The 19,456-nt window shown below is 37.6% G+C and overlaps 1 protein-coding gene across 3 annotated transcripts in view; it reads right to left on the reverse strand.

Annotated features, from left to right (window-relative positions):
- The window catches only part of LOC134660906 (protein NDRG3-like), a 115,410-nt gene that overhangs the window by 80,912 nt on the left and 15,042 nt on the right, over positions 1 to 19,456 (reverse strand). For 2 of the 3 annotated variants that reach the window (XM_063516778.1, XM_063516779.1), the window contains exon 2: positions 14,459 to 14,533. The exons of the other annotated variant lie outside the window; for it this stretch is intronic. In XM_063516778.1, the coding sequence (XP_063372848.1) occupies positions 14,459 to 14,533 (75 nt within the window). The remainder of the gene's footprint in view (positions 1 to 14,458; positions 14,534 to 19,456) is intronic. 3 annotated transcript variants of the gene reach the window in all.

A 19,456-nucleotide genomic window follows, 5' to 3' on the forward strand; every position in this document is an offset into this window, starting at 1 on the left:
TTATTACTCCTGTTACAGGAAGCATCCTGTATAGGGGCGTATTTTTTTTTATAGTCGAATACAGCTCGGACTGCTTCGCGTTTTACAAGATCGGATACTCGAAAAAGCTGCAATTTGCAGGGATGTATTGTACTGCAATACTTGAGTGACCCGTTTACATCCCAAGACCCAATGTTTCATGAGGTCGCCTTGTCACTGTCAGATATTATTACTAAACCGTATAGAAAATAAACATAACTAACACACAAAACAGAGTAAAATTATAGCTATCTTTTTCGCATAGGGGTTTATGAAAACTCAAGGGAGGTTATTATGGAGGTTAAACCCGGGTAGGGTGCAGCAAAAAATACCCGGTCGCGGAAAATTACAGAGGAATGAAATATAAAACTACCATCAAAATCGTGGCGAGAAGCCAGGGGTGAAACTGATACATTTACAAATACAATTGTACATAGATAATTATCATACTGAAGGCATAGAGCGAAAAACCAAAAATTTTAATTTCGTTATCTGCCACTCTATCGCTCTTCTATATTCGAGTGATAGGGAAGTGAATAACCAAATTTAGATTTTCGATTTCCGCGGCAGGCCCTGTGTTATGAATAAAAAGGCCGAGTAGATTAGAGTTCACGTTTGATTGAAATTGCATTTAAGCACGGTGACATAACCAAATAGTTTGCAACTCTTACAACTTTAAAGCGTCGCGTTACAGTCGCCCCTTGTTCACTTAAGTGGATGCAAATCAAAACAAGAAATTCAATTTGCTACCAATCTATTCTTAAGGTATCTACAATAGAGCGTCTTAATTGATAGAAGACTGGCTATTCATTGAAACAATTTTCTTCAACATCCCTGATAACTTCATAGATAAGACACTACTTAACACAAAATAAGCCAACCTGGCCCATTTGAAGACATTAACTCACATAATACATTCTCTCATTGCGGGTATAAGTCAAATTAATAACCAAACATTAGTTACTCTTGTACGGTAAGAAAAACTTCATTTTACCTGGAGCAAGACGAGGTATAAAATAACCACGTTGTTAAGTGTTCAGTTTTCTTACCCCGCCTTACTTTAATTAAGTTTTTAAATTAAGTTGATTAAGTGATTTGTCGTTATTGACCCAGAATCCTTAAATCTAGAGTACATTCATACATAATTCTGCGCACAAAACAATTAAAATCTTACAAGGAGCATGAACGCAATCAGTCATAAAGATTAGTTTGTTAATTGGGCTTGTTTGACAAAGGAAGCTCGCATATTTAAATAAATTGCTCTATAGCCGATTCAACGTTTCCTTTATCCACTGTTAATTTAATTAGTTGTACGTTTTAATTCGATTACAGCGAAGGGCCGCGACGTCTCCGTCGGCTCCTTTATAAATGGCTCGGTAAAAAGACACATGTGACATTGATTTACCTACGTTATACGACATACAGGGTGTGCACTAGCTTTCCTTGCAACTGGGTCGGAACGTTCGATCATAATCCAGACGATAATATATCGGCTTGATACACATAAGAGGGCAAGAAAAAGGTTTGCTTTCTTTGGAAACATAAATAAAATAAATGATGCGTAAACAAGGGAAGGTCCATTGAAACGTACTGTGCAAGTTCACTATGTAAATACCAGACATTGTTAGCATAATAAAATACCTTTATGACAACATATTCTTGTCTTGAAAAAAAAAAGGTTAATCTACAAAGGTTAGAATCTTCTACATTACCAGTGGCAGATTCTGCTCATCAGTCCTACTGTCAGTAACAAAAATGTTAACATTTTAAAATGTGATAATAAATTGAGAAGTTTAAAATGCTACTCGACTAACCGAATCTTAAACGGGCCGAAATACAAACAAGGTCCAGCGTGGTATCTGGGCAACTATCGACAATAACTACGTAAATTTACATCTAAGCAAAGTACACGATGACTATTACAAAAAATGAAGAAACTTGATGATAAACCTATACAATGAGCAGCGAACGTCATTCGTCGCCAGGGGGTAGATACCGCGCCCAACGCACGGACGTCACAAACATAAAACCGATCAGGCGATATGCTATTTGCCAACGTCTACTAAATGCACTTTCTCGACGTGTTTTCGCTCTTCGCGGGTGAAATGGCAAACATTTGTTATTGCGCCACTAGGAAGAAGCCTATGCTATGAATAGGTACCTAATAGTATTCATTTATTCAAGGCGAATAATTAAATATAATTAATTACATTACAAGCCGGTGTTAGTATCTAGGAACTTGTCAGTGTTGTTCCACCCCTTAAACAAAGTAAAAAAAACACATAAGTAATAGTTGTCAATTCTTCTTTTCAGACGTCTGCCCAGAAAAAAGAGTGTTGTTTTCAGCGTTCATGTTTATATGCATATTTTGTATTATGTTAGTAACCAAGTTTAGTCTTCTGCCTTCTATTTAAATGTGTATTAATTATCATAAACAAATTGCTTTCCCGGAACCTAACACACTCAAACATGCATTTAATTGCTATATAAAAACTAAAACACAAACGATTTGGAAATAAGGTCGAGTCGGAAAGCGGCTCGAGTAGGTACGAGCTCTGCACGATCGACCGGGCGTCTTGGCTAAGGGCCAACTAAAGGCTGGGGCAACTTCGGCACTTTCAATTCGGAAACGAATGTACCAAGCACGTCCTAGTATTCGGATCTTAGGGATCCCAAGATTTAGGACGCTTACGCAATGAGCGTGATCTTAGATTTCATAAAAACGAATTGTCTTTGCTTTTCGACGCAAATATATCATGATGGTGGAACGTTCGTAATCCAGCTTTACGTCCACATAAGGGCTTGGCGGCCTTGACGTTGAGTGGTGGCTAAAATTAAGCGTCACGAAGGGGGAAAGCGTTCATTGTACGTGAATTAATTTGTCAGGCCTTTATTTAAGTATTCAAAGTATTCACTTAATCCGTCTTAGTGTAAGGCCTGAGTGGACGCTCGGAGCGGAGCGTTCGGCGGGGCGTGCAGCGGGGCGTCGGGCTCACAAGTGATTTGAGCAGCGTGCACTAAGGCCGCTCCTATACGCTTGCATTTGTTTAACATGCACGCCGCACGCCCCGCCCCGCTGCACGCCCAACTTGAGCGTCCACTCAGGCCTTACACTTAGAGGAGTGAAAATGAATGAGGCGACCTTACATAGTCAGTCAGCAGAAGGTACAGTATCTAAAATTCTAAACAATCTATTCTGGCATAAAAATGTATATGATGATGAGGCAACGGTGGCCCTTGTCTACAAGCATGTCTATGGCACATCGGCTATTGTGGAATCAAGCTATTGTGAGGGTCTAAAATCAAAATTCGTGTATGACTCTAAATTCTCTAAAAGATAGATAATCTTCGAATTTCGATGTACGCGGTAGGTTCCCAGTCCCACGACCATTAAAATACAACTTTAATTTGTTATAATAATTTGTTAAAATTGCGGCTTAATTGCCTTCACTTTTATGAATATGTAAACTAACTACTAGCATAATGGAAAATTGTTACCCTGGAATGCTTCCAACTGCACGAACACCCGTTTTCATCGCAATTTAACGAAACGCAGACGTCATGGGTCAAAATATACGTTCATGAATAAAACTGTGAAAAACCTTCCTAGACGCCTCCATTACCATAATTAAATTCCGAATACACATATTCGAATTCTCACGAGGGCACATGTGCTCGGAGCCCCTCGACACGTGTTTCCCGAAAGTTAACACAAGTCACTATCGACATTAACATAGGTATACCCTTATAGGTACTGTCTATAAATATCTTGATCTGCCAGCCTATTATGGATAGCTTTATCCATCTTTATCCACGTGATAAAATAACTGTCACTGTTTAACACCGTGGGAAAGAAAGTGACGGACACCGTTTTATCACGCTGTCACGTAGACAAGAACGACCATCATATCCGTACAGAACAACATTTAACGAGCTGGTGCCCTGCTATGGCCGAAAATATCGCTAGCGCTATCTCATACAAAAAATACTAACTTGTAATTTAGATTCTATAGCTGAGAATTCCATTTTCAAAATCATTTGTTTTTGAGATATATAGCGCTATTTGGCTTAGCAGGGCAAGTTCGTTAAACTTTGTTCTGATCACAACTTGTGATCAGAAAAACACTGAGTGGTGTGTGCTGGCGTGTAATGGATGGCGTTATGCACGTGATAAAATAATTTGAAAGAGACATACAATGTCATTATCGAGCTGTCATGTAGACAAGTGCGACCATCATGTTATTTACTTAATCACGTACGTATGCTAAGTTCGCTTGTACTGGCAGACGACATTAAATTTAGGGTAACTGTATAAAATCAGTTCACTTGGTATAGAGTTGATTAAGGAATTATGGGTTAGCTTTAGCTCCCTGGGGATGGATTTGTTCCTACAGGTATTGTTTTCTTAAACAAAGCCAGAGGGCATCCGCCGCTTATACCATTGTTTTGGTAGAACATTAACTCAATTTACACGTCAAACAGTGCTCTTAGATAAATTACATTGTACTCAACGGGTAAAATTTCTTTAATATTTAATTTCACAAACGGGTCTACCGCGATATAGTTTCATTGTAGACCCGTCGCGACTCGCGGTAGACTCGTTTGTGTAATTAAATATGTGTACAAAAGTTTAAATTTTCTTTAAGTCGGATATAAAACGAATACAGGTGATATTTCTGAGAACCCTGAATACCCTCTTCTTGAAGAACCCCATGTCATAACGCAAAGGAAATATTTCAGGAGATAACTCATAACACATTCTGCACAGTACAATGTATATCAATTTAATGTTTATAGTTACACTATCTCTTCCGGTAGGATACGGCCCCTGGGCTGACGTTTCGCACATTAAATTAGTCATATACCAAATACATTTTATAGACGATAAACTGGCCCCGATAATCTGGATACCCAATACCCATTCACGACCAGACGCCGCGGTTATTGGCCGATAGATATTTTCGCTAGAGCTGGCCAATAATTTCGTCTAGACGAGAGAACTGAGTCAGAATCGTAGCGAGCACCTACTTGGTATCTATCTACAGCTGTATTTTTTGGCGCCATTTAGGATCGGAAAGGATATTTTAAAAGAAAATTTGACTACGTGACGCTTTGACCGCCAGGGTGTTTTAACTTTAACCATTGACGTATAACATCTAGGGACGGGCTAATGGGGCACTAAAAATCGTACTAGTTCAGCGGTGCTACTCACGAATTCCAGCCAATCGTGCAGTCTAACGCAACTAGTTGCGACCAATAGCGCGCGTAATGCGAATTTGTCAACCAATCGCGCGCGCGATGCGAACTCATCAACCAATCACGTTGTGGCGATTTCACACCGCTGTACTGGCCCCGGTCATGCCTCATTATTATTGCCCGTAAAGCCAGTCCCTAGATATCTATGTCAATGGTTTTAATACAGCGACGGGAAGTAGTTCCCCAGATGGTGCAAACGCCACGACGTCTACAGAGGTTCATCCTAACTGTACAACTCTGTAACCAGAATAAGATGCTCTGTTTTTTTTTGGGGAAACATTTACGATATAAATTTTTAATACTAAGTATACTTTTAAATTTTTGCCTCCAAATAATTCTCCTCTAAAATAATATACCTAGACAGGAACTTGAAAATCGTTATGACTGCTGTAAATGATCAATCTTCAACTTTGGTAGGATACTGTTTGAGTATTGATATACATACTGAAATACATAACCAATTAGAATAGACAGTTCGATCACCTACTCAAAATTATACTTAGGTGATATTACTGACATTAATGAATATGTCGTGCACAGTTTAGGTTCTAATTTGCATACGGACTACTATAACAGAGCCAAGTAATTAAGCGCACTTTGTAATGATACAATTATAGGCTGTATACTAATATTATTAACCAATTATAGCGTATTAATTATAATTAGGTTGTGGTATTAACATGGTTCAGACACAACTATCAAACGTAGATTTTGAATACTTATTACTTAGGTAAAACGACACAAAACTTTTCACCAAAAATCATAAGCTGTATTCCCATTCAATGGCGCAATTCATGATTTAAAAATAGCTCCGAAACCCAAACTTACGCCTAATGATCTGTCAAAATATGAGACGACACATTTTTCCCCGAAACATACGTAGGGACGTCATCGCAAATAAAGAGCGGGCTATGAAAGAAAATATGTTTTGTAATTCTTATTTTATTCCTTTTGAAGCGTTCTCCAAGGTTCTCGTAGCTACGTGCTTATTTTCCGATGTACCCAATAACGGCAATACGGCAAAAGAGTCAATCTGCCTACAATGATGTTCAAGACATACTTTGGGCCTTTAATGATTGCCGCGTTTAGGTCTGTACGGGTATGTAGAGCGGATTATTTTCGCGGGAAGGGTTACAATTTGCGAATTACTTTAAATGAATACCGTTGCGCGGTTTTGTTTCATATTTGATTCGGATTTCAGGTTCTTTTTCAAATATATTTTTCCGCTTGTGCTCACATTTTGGACGCCGAAGCCGATTTGCTTGTTAAAATTTCCTTCATTTTCACGAGCAAACTGGCAGTAGGTAACAGGTCGCAACCGTATTGCAGCTGCAGTTGCTTTCCGATCATCACCTTAAATAGTCCAAGCCTCTATCTTGGCCCATAAAATCATGAATCACCATTTTTGCCGCTATTCCTATTCCGCGACCGACCAAGACAACGCGATCAATCTCGATCGAACAATCGATTATAATATTCCTAAGACTGGTACTCCAAAAACACACTTAAAGAGAAATTTATTCGCCTTCAAGATTTACCCGTCGAGTTCAATTCCGTTAAATTAGAAAATAAGGAATAATCGCGGATTTAGAGATAGAGACAATAGCTGTCTATTCTTCTTTTAATTAAAGTGTCTATTCAGATTCAATCCCTTTGTGTCCCTAATGAACTGGTTTCATAGTAAACGTGCCAGAGGCTGATTATGACACTCAGACGCAGAGAGATAGTTTAACGTGAGTTCTTATGGAATAATCTGTTTGCGTATGTCGTGTACCATCAATCATAGACACAGTGAACTGCCCACTAGTAAACCTAAAGCAACGAGATAAGGTCTACATTCGTCACTTAAAATATTGCTGTTAGTAGGTATGTCAGTACATCGGTAGCATTCCAATCACTTACCCGAGTTACCCGACTACAGCTCATGAGGACCAGTATATGTGCGCTCTGCAATTACGAATAGTTGATACACTGGTCCCGATAGTAGTAGCAGTACTGGGCGCAATAGTAGGTAAGTGGTTAGAATAGGTAGGTATGTAGTTGTGTATTTAATGCTAACGCGATTAGCTGCCTAGTGCCAATAACGACGCAGCACGACCCATTTCATATTGAACTAGTTGCGGTAAAATTTAACAAACGCTTGTGTTTTCTTGTTCTTATTGCTTGTAAAATATGGTAAAAGCAAATTGAATATACATTTCTTTGGGAGGAACGCATTCGCTCACGCGTAATAATCTCGTCATCAGTACTTATTTTCGTTTCATATAATTTCATTTCATTTTCATTTCATTTATTGAATGCCAACCATGGTATTACAAGGTGCTTACATATTATAATAATAACATTATAAAGTACAGCATGGACCCTGCTAGGGCGTGACAAATCTTAAAATATAACTTAACATAGGGGAAAAAAAATGTAAAAATTTACACTTAAAACTAATACATATTTTCCGATCCGTCGTTCATATATTCTTCGAGAGTGTAAAAAGCTTTAGATATTAAATATTTTTTTAGTTTTGTAACAAAAGTAGTGTATTTCTCTTCAGCTACTATGTGACTAGGTAAGTTGTATGGAATGTGGTCCGTTCGAGATCATTTTGAGTTTGGCTATTCCAATTGGCACCATTTTGTTCCTTGGCCTCAAGTTATGGTTTCCTTTACAAAGGTCTTTAGCTTGGGTATATAGATAAAAATGTTTCCGCACGAATTTACATGACTCGAGAATGTACAAGGATGTCAGTGTTAGTATTTTGAGTTTAATAAAATGGGGTCTACATGATTCTTCCACATATATATTGCTCAAAATTCTAATGCATCTTTTTTGAATCAGGACCATGTACGTCAATATTATACATACATTTGCTATAATACCTATAAGTAGATTATTTAATGTCATTATATAAAGAACGCGGTTACAACTGTTTAATGTAATTCTATATAAAATATATATGTAAATGTATTTATGTACTTAGTCCCACAATCTTAAATTGACAGACTGGTGTATTCTGCCCCACCACACATTAAAACATTAGGTTAATAAACCGTTACTCGTTTAAAGGTATTAGATTATGTCAAACGAGCGATCGCATTAAGCTACTCTAAACTACTTATAAATTATTACTCTATAATAACTACAACATAACGTTTTTAGGGTTCCGTACCCAAAGGGTAAAAACGGGACCCTATTACTATTTCTCACACACAACCATCCATTAACTAGATATTCATTTCCATTCCAATCAATACTCTAGCTAGTCGGATTGTGAAAAGGTAGTCAGTACGTGGACAGAGTCGTGATTGAAATGAACGATTCTGTACTTAAAGTTGCACCTTAACGGGAGTGCGTAGAGTTGAAAATGAATAAAACGTGTAATGCAATACCTTGTAAAAGAGTTCGGACGGTGTAACCCACGTGTAACTTGATAGTTTTGCCAGGGCTGCCTTGTTATTAGATACATGCTGGTAACTACAGAGAAAATTCTAACAACGGTTCTTTGATATAATACTTCAGTTTGAAAGGAAAATAGAATAAGCATTGCGTTGTATTCTGTTTGATAGTTAATCGCCAAATTTACCTAAATAGGGTCAGCAGCTTTTGCGTGATTAAGTAATACAATGTTTTACATAGTAGGTATCATTACGGCGAAACCTTGATATAATGATAAAGTAAACCTTTTCATCCTTACTAAGAAAAAACATGTATTCTCTTCCCCTAACGTCCCGAAGTCTCCGTAACTCGTAATTACTACTAATATTAGGCTCCTATTCTGACTAGTTATTTTTTTTTGTTTTAACACCGAATAATCTAAAAATACAATGTCTACAACATGTCTTTAATGTTCAGTAGGTTACCTTAACAATTATACATTATTCTATACAATATTACGATTCGTGTTATCCACTGTAGTATGATGATTTATATCAGTTCAATTTAGAAAACAACAAACAAAACAGTTTAAAGCCAAACCTCTGTCGAAGCATTTAAGATGAATGATTAATTTAGTTATAGCAAAAGTTTTAGATCAACTTCGTTTATGGTTCTATTCACTCCAAACTATTCATCCGTGGTAATCTCTGTTTATAATTCCCAGATACTAAAATAGACAGGAAGATTTATCAAACTCACGAATAATGTGGCCAGTTTTAGCGTCAAAGCGTTCATATCGTTTCTGAAAAATATGAACAGGTTGCGAATAAATAAGACACTGCAGTTGATTATAGACCTTAATAACCCTTTACAAAAACTCGAAATTCGATATTGGGATCCTGTTATCGTTTCTGGTTCATGTGTCACTCTCGGGCACAATACTTGTTAGAAAGACACAATACCTACCTATATCTTATCTTATACCGTTTAACGAGCAATTCTTGTATATTTATATATATATATTTCGGGGATGTCGGCTCTAACGATTTCGATAAAATTTGCTATATGGGGGTTTTCGGGGGCGAAAAATCGATCTAGCTAGGTCTTATCTCTGGGAAAACGCGCATTTATGTGATTTATATGTTTCCGAGCAAAGCTCGGTCTCCCAAATATTATTGTGAATGTGAGCGTAATGACTCTTCGTGGCAACGGAGATCGGCACGTCGCGTCGTGTTTAGTATTCTTAAAGGGTAGTTCGAGTCAGCATCTGTATACGAATTACTTGTCCGGTTCGGACAGCGAACATACACTTGTCACTGGTAGGTACCTTTAAAAGTCAGGTGTCAAGTGTACACAATATTGAAACACGCTGACAATTTTCTGTTCATTTCCGGATTTATAAGTAAGAGTATGTAGTTAGCATCACTATATATTTACTAGTTGGGCCAGCAGATGTCACTGCAGAGCCTACGAGCGTTCTCATGAAAAGGTTATTACCCCCACACACGTGCCGACACGCGATCACGTGTATTTCACAGAAATAGGTCGAATATTCACATCTACAACGTTAGAATTTATACTAGGAATTCTTTTGATAATGTTGGATTCTGCTATAACTATAAATAGTTACATAATTACAGTAGTTATGTAGCCATTATTTTTGCCCTACTTTTGTCATTAATCACACAACACGCTGTTAGATATACCTAAGGTCTCTCATATTTTAAACTATAAATGTATTAACCGTCGCAATCTATATTCAGACATTAAACAGAACACCGACGACACAATTTCCTTGTCACGTCGTTCTTTAAATACGGACTGCCTTACAACAGAATAGACAGTTTCTAATAATTAATTCACGGCACTGACTTGGCGTCTGATTGACGCTGTATATCGGCTTTAATTACAATACATATTATCAAATTGAAATCTAATCACACGTTTAGCGGTTTAGTAGTTAAAATATCATTGGACTCGTGGTACTATGTACCATACATACCATACATTTAAGTAACTAACTTTGTATAATGATCAGATATATACATAATTAATACAATTAACTATGTATTAGTTTAACTACTAATAGCATAATTTAAGTTTAGAATTATGATCATTTGTTATTTAATCTCTGTTTTAATAAATACGTTTCTGTTAGACTAATAAAAAGATAGGCTTTTTAGTTAACCGTAGCTGTACTGTTTTGACTTTATGACCGAGATATAGACTTTTTTGAGTAACTCTTGTAAGTGAAACGCTGTGTAATAAGTACGAGATACTTCTCCAAGTACAGTAGAGTCCGGTTATAACGACGCCCAAGGGACCGCTGATATTACGTCGTACTAACCGGACGTCGTACAAAACGAACTGCCAATTTTAATATATTTTTTTACCAAAATAATTACGTCATTTTGTATTTATTAATACTTATGCGACAATCAAAGAAAAAAAAAACATTTCCTTTAAAATATTTATTTACGTTAGTATTACAACACTTTTTCTTAAATGGAGAGACTTGTGTGTTTAGAAGAAGCCACTTTTCAAGGTACGCGTAGTCAACCCACTCGTCGTCCGCAAATTACTCGAATCCCGTAAAATAAAAAGTCGTAATTCTTGGGGATCTAATCCAGCTGACGTTGTTTTATCACACAGTTCCTATGTCCATATCCTGTGTCCATAGATCAGCTCGAAGGTACCTACCAAAATATTGCATTGTACCTAACTTATGTACATAATTATGTATGTGGAGTTTAAGCTCAATTGAAAAATGGGAATTGGGTTTTATTTAGTTTGCAAGATTACGAAAAGTCACATGACTATTTCATCTTGCTGCGTATAGGCAAAAGGGGGAGGGGAGTTAGGTGCGCGGGACGGATTAAGCTTCTTACCAACTATTTATTTGTAAAAACTACGTCGCTCGTCGTTGTAACCGGACTTGACAGACGGATTTTGAGTCAATTTCCGTCGTTAAAAGCGATCGGTCGTTATAAGCGGAGTCGTAATAAACGGTTGTACTTTCATAGTAGCTCGTACTAAAACCAAACAAGTGCCTATACTTACGTCGCTATAAGCGGTTGGTTGTTATATGCGAAGTCGTACTAATCGGATTCTACTGTATGAGCTTTATCATTATCAGTCTATCAGATATTTTTGCAGTAACTGGTGGAGGGATGCTCCAAACCGTGATGAGTGGCGGAAGAAAGGGCAGGCTGTTGCCAAGCAGTGGGACACGAAAATAGGGTATTAAACAAATATTTTTACGAGTAACATGTTAAGCCATTCAAAATTAAAGAACCCTAAAAAAGGCACTCCAATTTCATGAAAACACACATGTGCTGTTACGAAGTTCATTAAATTCACGTTACATTAAAGACTTGAACCTGTGTGGCTACCGCCAGTTTGGCACTGACATAAACGCTATCGAGAACGTAACTTACTTTCTATGCATCTCGCCACTACTCATATATTAGTGCGAGCGAGATGTATGGAAAGTAAATTACGAAGACGTTGGCGTATATGTAAGTTTTGAAACCGTCAGTGCCTCATGGTACGGGTACTGGTGTTACTAATAGCTCAGTCAACGCTATATTTAGCTGAACCGGGGTGAACTTTTTGATTAAATAATTGTTTAACGTTGGGGGTGACATACCTGTAACTATTTGCTTGTGACTATTAGTAGCGGAGCTAATAACAAGTTTGACCCGACTATCATTTGTTTCATGTATAAATAGCGGTTGTTGTTTAATTCAATCGCTTACATGAAGCACACAGTAAGTAATAGAATTTTGGACAAAATAGGCACGAAGGGCTACGCTATATAATTCTAGAAGGATATAATAATAACTATAAAGCTACTCATTACCTGGCGATATTTTGAAGTATGATTTATGTAATCTACTTTCAGTCTCCATAATAATACTCATAAAACGCAATCTTCTGTAAGGTAATTAAGTAGGCAAGTCGAAAGCTTTACAAATAAATACTCGTAACGTTGGTCTGGGGGTGTTAAGTCTGGCTTTTTCGCGGTCGGACGCCACAAGTGCGAAGCCAAAACGATGTGAGCTAGTATCTTGCAAAAACAGAACATGTATGTGTTTCACTTTGTTATACTAACGCTCGTTCGTATCACTATTTTAACTAAATGCGTATGGCATAATACATACTGCATCATGCTCCTACGAACTACTCGCTATTTATCGAGGAAATCAATGCTACGCAGCACGCGAAAAATTAAAATAGGCACCAGGAGCCGTGTTCTGATTGTAATAATAGGGTGTGAATTTAATCTGGATTTTTTCATCAACCAGAAACGTCACTTGACACTGACAGACCATATCCATTATAATCAGAATACGCCTCCCGTCCCCATTCAGTGCTCATGACACAATGCAGCGCTTCAGTACTACGAACCATTTTCCGCTACATTTACCTTCTACGGGCTACGGCGTAGCACATGTGTCTACAGTATCACGAAAAAGTTATACGCATCGGTACCTAATAGTGGCTACGCGAATATATGTACAGGCTAATTCGAACGAGCACTGACATCAAACCGATATTAGAAATTTAGAATGATATTTGAATCATATCAGTTAGGTGTCATTCGCGCGTTCAATTCGGTCAGACTTGTCCGCACAAGTATAGTGCGAGCGAGACGCCCGCGTGAATGACAGCTAACTGATATGATTCCAATATCATTCTAATATCCGTTTGATGACAGTCCATGTTTGAATTGGTTTTAATTTCTATCCTTGGCATTGACTCGAATGCCACGAAAAATACGCTCTGAGCATATTAGATTTACGCTAGTAACTTTGTAGCATCTACCGCCATTGTCAAGTGTAAAAATATGGGTGCACACATCATACTCAAAAATATGTGCCATAGCTTATGAGCTATATATTCGCTGACATAAGTGTCAGCGAATTAAGAACGATGGGACATATTTATGAGTAAGTTATATATATTTGGTCAACCAGATCTTGAGTATCTTGACAGTAGAAAAAGGCGGCAAATTTGAAAAATGTAGGCGCGAAGGGATATCGTCCCCTTTTTTAGGGTTCCGTAGCCATATGGCAAAAAACGGAACCCTTATGGATTCGTCATGTCTGTCTGTCCGTCTGTCCGTCCGTATGTCACAGCCACTTTTTTCCGAAACTATAAGAACTATACTGTTGAAACTTGGTAAGTAGATGTATTATCTGAACCGCATTATGATTTTCACACAAAAATAGAAAAAAAACAATACATTTTGGGGGTTCCCCATACTTAGAACTGAAACTCAAAGTTTTTTTTTTTCATCAAACCCATACGTGTGGGGTATCTATGGATAGGTCTTTAAAAATGATATTGAGGTTTCTAATATCATTTTTTTCTAAACTGAATAGTTTGCGCGAGAGACACTTCCAAAGTGGTAAAATGTGTCCCCCCCCCTGTAACTTCTAAAATAAGAGAATGATAAAACTAAAAAAAATATATGATGTACATTACCATGCAAACTTCCACTGAAAATTGGTTTGAAGGAGATCTAGTAAGTAGTTTTTTTTAATACGTCATAAATCCCCTAAATACGGAACCCTTCATGGGCGAGTCCGACTCGCACTTGGCCGCTTTTTTACTGACAAGATTTGGTTGACCAGCTATACCTATATTTTTACACTTGACTGTAGGCGCGCAGATCAAATTCTCTTACAACCTTTTTTTGTAACTGAGACATATTAATGTAATCAAAGATAGGAAAGTGCATAACTGTCATCGCGATATTGTAACACTTACATACATTTCGATAAGAATTTGGTGACATTTTTGTACTTACCCGAGCAGAGCAGCTTCTTCAGCACTGGTTGTGGGCATTTTCTCGGTGCTTTCTTCCTTCGTGAGGATATTCACTCTGAAATAGTGCATTGTACGATAGCTTACTCGATGTATGCATGAGGTGATTCCAATCTCTACGCTCATTACTTACGAAACTTGAAATTGTAACATGTCAGATAGATAATTCGTTAGTTCATATTTTCTATTGCTGTTTCAGAACAACAAAATATTAATAAGATTTATCTTTGTTTAATCTGTTCATAAGAACAGCGAAATGTGATATCGAGTGTACATAATACATACTTACCTCTTAATCGTAACAAGCTTTTATTATAATTATCTAGCTGTTACGTAAGTTCTGAATAAGACTCAGCTTAACAGCTAGATAATTATAATAAAAGCTTGTTACGATTAAGAGGTAAGTATGTATTATGTACACTCGATATCACATTTCGCTGTTCTTATGAACAGATTAAACAAAGATAAATCTTATTAATATTTTGTTGTTCTGAAACAGCAATAGAAAATATGAAGCTGCTATGATAGTGGGATGATGACATCGACACTTTTTATTGCATGCAATTCGGGGATATCTCTAGTCCAGTGGTTCCTAACCTTTTCAGTCCGGTGACCCCTATTAACTAGGGAACCTGATTTTACCCCTCCTCCCAATGGTATTAAAAAATAAAACGTGTACTTTTGTTGTATTGTTAAATTAGGTTAGCTTATTACCCCCGTAAAATACCAGTTTTACCCCCACGGGGTAATTACCCCCAGGTTAGGAACCACTGCTCTAGTCAATCCCAATTTTTACAATAGGGTCCTACAATCATAGTTGATGATAGTGGGATGATGACATCGACACTTTTTATTGCATGCAATTCGGGGATATCTCTAGTCCAGTGGTTCCTAACCTTTTCAGTCCGGTGACCCCTATAACTAACTAGGGAACCTGATTTTACCCCTCCTCCCAATGGTAATAAAAAATAAAACGTGTACGTTTGTTGTTAGGGGATTCTCACGGGAATTCCCGGTTCTCAAATTCCCGGGAATTCCCGGGAATTTTATAGTGCTGAAAGAACCGGTACTGAAGACCCGGTACCGGTACTTCCCGGTTCTCATCAGTTTGCGTATTTATTCCCATTTCAATAGTAGTTATCTTTTAGTAGTTTAGTTTTAGGATATTATATTCGAATATTCTTCTAGTAAGTTGGTTTTATATGAAAATATTCCGTTCTCAGGTTGAATTTTTACCTTTTGACCCTTCTATTATATCTTCTTCTATCGTATCTGTGCCGTCATAGTGATGAGTGTATCAACTACGGCCGTGTGGCTCGTACACCTTAATGCCCAGGCGGAGGCATAGTGTGCCGGTTAACTTCGTAAAATAAGTTGGAACTTGGAACCCTAATAAAGTGTTTTTTTTTTATAAAATAAGTCATTTATGAATATTTATGCAATTATTTATATGAAAATAAGTCATTAACGCTAACACAAACAATTTCTTAAAAATAATCATAAGAAGCCTAGAGAACCGGGAAGAACCGGGAATCCCGGTTCCGGCTATACCCAGAACCGGGAAATGAAATTCTTGGTACCGGGACCGGTACTGCATGCCCTATTTGTTGTATTGTTAAATTAGGTTAGCTTATTACCCCCGTAAAATACCAGTTTTACCCCCACGGGGGTAATTACCCCCAGGTTAGGAACCACTGCTCTAGTCAATCCCAATTTTTACAATAGGGTCCTACAATCATCAAGCCGTAATAATTAATTAATCATTAATTATGATAATACCTTAAACAATTTTATTCAACATTACATTGCGTAAACCGAATGTATATGATGCCAGAATTAAGGTTTCGTCACACAGGCGCGTTTTCCGGGCGTGGCGTGAGCGGGGCGTGCCCCTTTTACATATAAAACGCTCACGCCCCGCCCGGAAAACGCGCCTGTGTGACGAAGCCTTTATAAAGGTTAGCGAGTGAGAGTGAGTAAAATTGTGATTCCAAAATAGAAGTCTCTTGTTGAATTTTAATTTTCGTGCATATTTTTATCTCGAATATTTTTTTAAGCTGTGTCATTTGATAAGAAATTAAAAAGAGACTTCGGTTTCAGACCTACTCTCCTGGCAGATAGAACCTGTAGGTACCTGTTAAATGTATTATTCAATCCGAATCCCAATTATAGCAACTCGCTAACCTAACTAATGTAGTAATTTGATGACGAACTGTTGTTACCATACCAGTGTAACCTACCTACTTAATTTACATGAAAATGACCAAACTAATGCGTTTTCGAAACAGACGTACGAGATCAAAGGGCTCGCTCACAGATTTCAAAGGTAGGTAAGTTTGTAAAGTTTGTATACTAAATATATGATATGATTATTGGAGTATACGTATACGTATAGGTATACGTTTAAAGATTATCTGTATTGCTTGAATGAGCAGCCTTGCAGATTCCATTAAAAGTGTTTACTTGATCACCATATAATACATTGTAAAGCTATTCCGTAGTACAAACATCGCGTGAAAATAGAATAAGAGTAAAAACCTGACACTAAGCTTTAGTGGTTTAAAATAAAGGGTTATTTTTTTCAATTAGCAACAGTCAGTTTATTTTGAAAAATGTAATGAAATTTAAAAATAAACATCTGACAATAAACTGTCATCCACCGAATGAAATATTCGTAAATACATTGTTGATGCCTGGGGCCCGTTTCTCAAAAGCTTGTACGAGGGTAATTTGAGAAGTAACTTGTTTCGCCTATGTATAGATGGCGTTGGCGTCAACTCTGTATGTATTGATTTAGTTTAGTAATTAAACATATTTAATATGTGGCGTCATGTCATTTTTGGCAGGAATTTGTCATTTGACAGTAGTTCAAACAAAACTGGTCTGAGTTACGCGGGAAAATTGAGAAAATTGGAATTCGTGGAGTTCTTCAATTCTTTTTTTTGGAAAGCAAAACTGTGAAACAAATCCATTAAAGGATTTTACCTACGTTAGGTAGTTCGTGACCTTCCTAGGGAACGGTTTGACTTTGGGTAAATGAGTTTAAGCGAGGCAGGACACGCATTAAAGATGCACCTCGCCCTGGAGCCCCGAAAACAGCACTTTTACCCGAAATCATCGATAAAATCCATGATTTAGTTTTAGCCGACCGAAGATTGAAAATACGCGAATTAGCTGAAGCCACAAACATCTCTTCTGAGCGGGTGCATTTTATTTTACACGACGATTTGCACAATAAAAAGCTTTGTGTAAGGTAAGTGCCGCGATTACTGACTCCACAACAAATGCGTATTCGCATGTGAACATCTGATGAAGATTTGCAGGTGTTTAAAAAAATCCAACAGATTTTATTCGCCGTTTTGTCACTATGGATGAAACCTGGATCCATCACTACATCCCGGAGACGAAACATCAGTCGAAACAATGGGTTGGTCATGGTGAGCCAACTCCAAAGAAAGCCATATGCATTCCGTCTGCTGGAAAGGTGATGGCGTCTGTGTTTTGGGACGCAAAGGGATACTTTTCATTGACTACCTGGCCAAGGGAAAATCTATAACTGGAGCATACTACGCATCACTTTTGGATCAGTTACAGGCGGCAATAGCTGAAAAACGTCCAGGTTTGGCAAAAAATAATGTGATTTTTCACCATGACAACGCTCCGGTGCATTCAAGCCGTGTCGCTGCACAAAAATTGTCGTAGTTACGATTGGAACTTCTTCCACACCCTGCTTATTCACCAGATTTGGCTTCGTCGGACTATCACCTCTTCCCGAAACTGAAAACATTTCTCTTAGGGCGAAATTTTAAGTCCGATGAGGAGGTTATACGGGAGGTCAATGCGTATTTCGAGGCCCTTGAAGAGACGCACTTCCGTGAAGGCATAGAGATGTTGCAGACTCGTTGGGACAAGTGCGTAGAACTTCGGGGGGATTACGTAGAGAAATAAAATAAATACATTTGCAATATTATTATTTTTGATATGAAACCAAGTTACTTCTCAAACAACCCTCGTAACTTGTAGGTAATACAAGCGGATGTCACTTGTTGACAGCTTTTGAGAGACGGGCCCCTGGGCTTCGTAAAAGCTCTCAAAGAAATAACTAAACGCTGACGCTTGCGGCGTTGAAAGATATACAAGTGTGAAAACCAATATTCACGATGAGCGTCTTTTAGTTGCGATCGGGTTATAAAAGGATCAAGAATATTTTCGCACGCTTCGTTGTGCAAGGAATAATAATATTGCATCCGCAGAAATTCGGTCTAACACTGTATCTACTGTTTTGATGTCGAAACATATTATTGGTTTGTTATTATACCTATTACTTACTTAGTTACATAAGAAATCTATGAGCGAGGCCGTTTGTTCAACCTTGGAGGTATAGCGCTCATTGCGTACAGAAAGGTTATAAGGTATTTGTACAAGCTTCAAAAATAGGCAAAGGTATAAATGATATCACTACAACAGTAATATTAGGTAAGTAGACTCAAAAAAATCATATATTATGAAGATATCAGCGGTTAACTACGGAAGATGTTTTCTATTAGGCAGGTAGGTAAAGTGTACTGCCTGTAAAGGGCTGGCAACGCGCAAGTGACACCTCTAGAGATTCAACTGCCATTTAGAATACAGTGTCTGTAATAAATTTGGTCGGCTGTTAGGTTGTTAGTCACCTTCGTGGTACAATTCTGTGCGTAGATAAAGTTGGAGAAATATAAATGTGTTTCGTTTCCGGCCCCTGTCCTTCTTAGCCTTAAAAGTCCAAGTTATATTTAGAATGTTTTAGCTGCCTAGCCCTAGTTATTTTGAGAACGTTTTAGCGGAGTGTAGGGACATATATATCAGACATTAATCATTACAATAGTAAATATGTTGTTCTATTTTAGAGCTTCAGGTCTTTGAAGTTAAATAACTTTGATTCAGGAAATAATTCTGTTAAAGCTACTATAGTTCGTTTTTTTTAGCATTAGAAATAAGGTAA

This window comes from Cydia amplana, chromosome Z (genome assembly GCF_948474715.1).
Source record: "Cydia amplana chromosome Z, ilCydAmpl1.1, whole genome shotgun sequence".
Classification (NCBI taxonomy): domain Eukaryota; kingdom Metazoa; phylum Arthropoda; class Insecta; order Lepidoptera; family Tortricidae; genus Cydia; species Cydia amplana.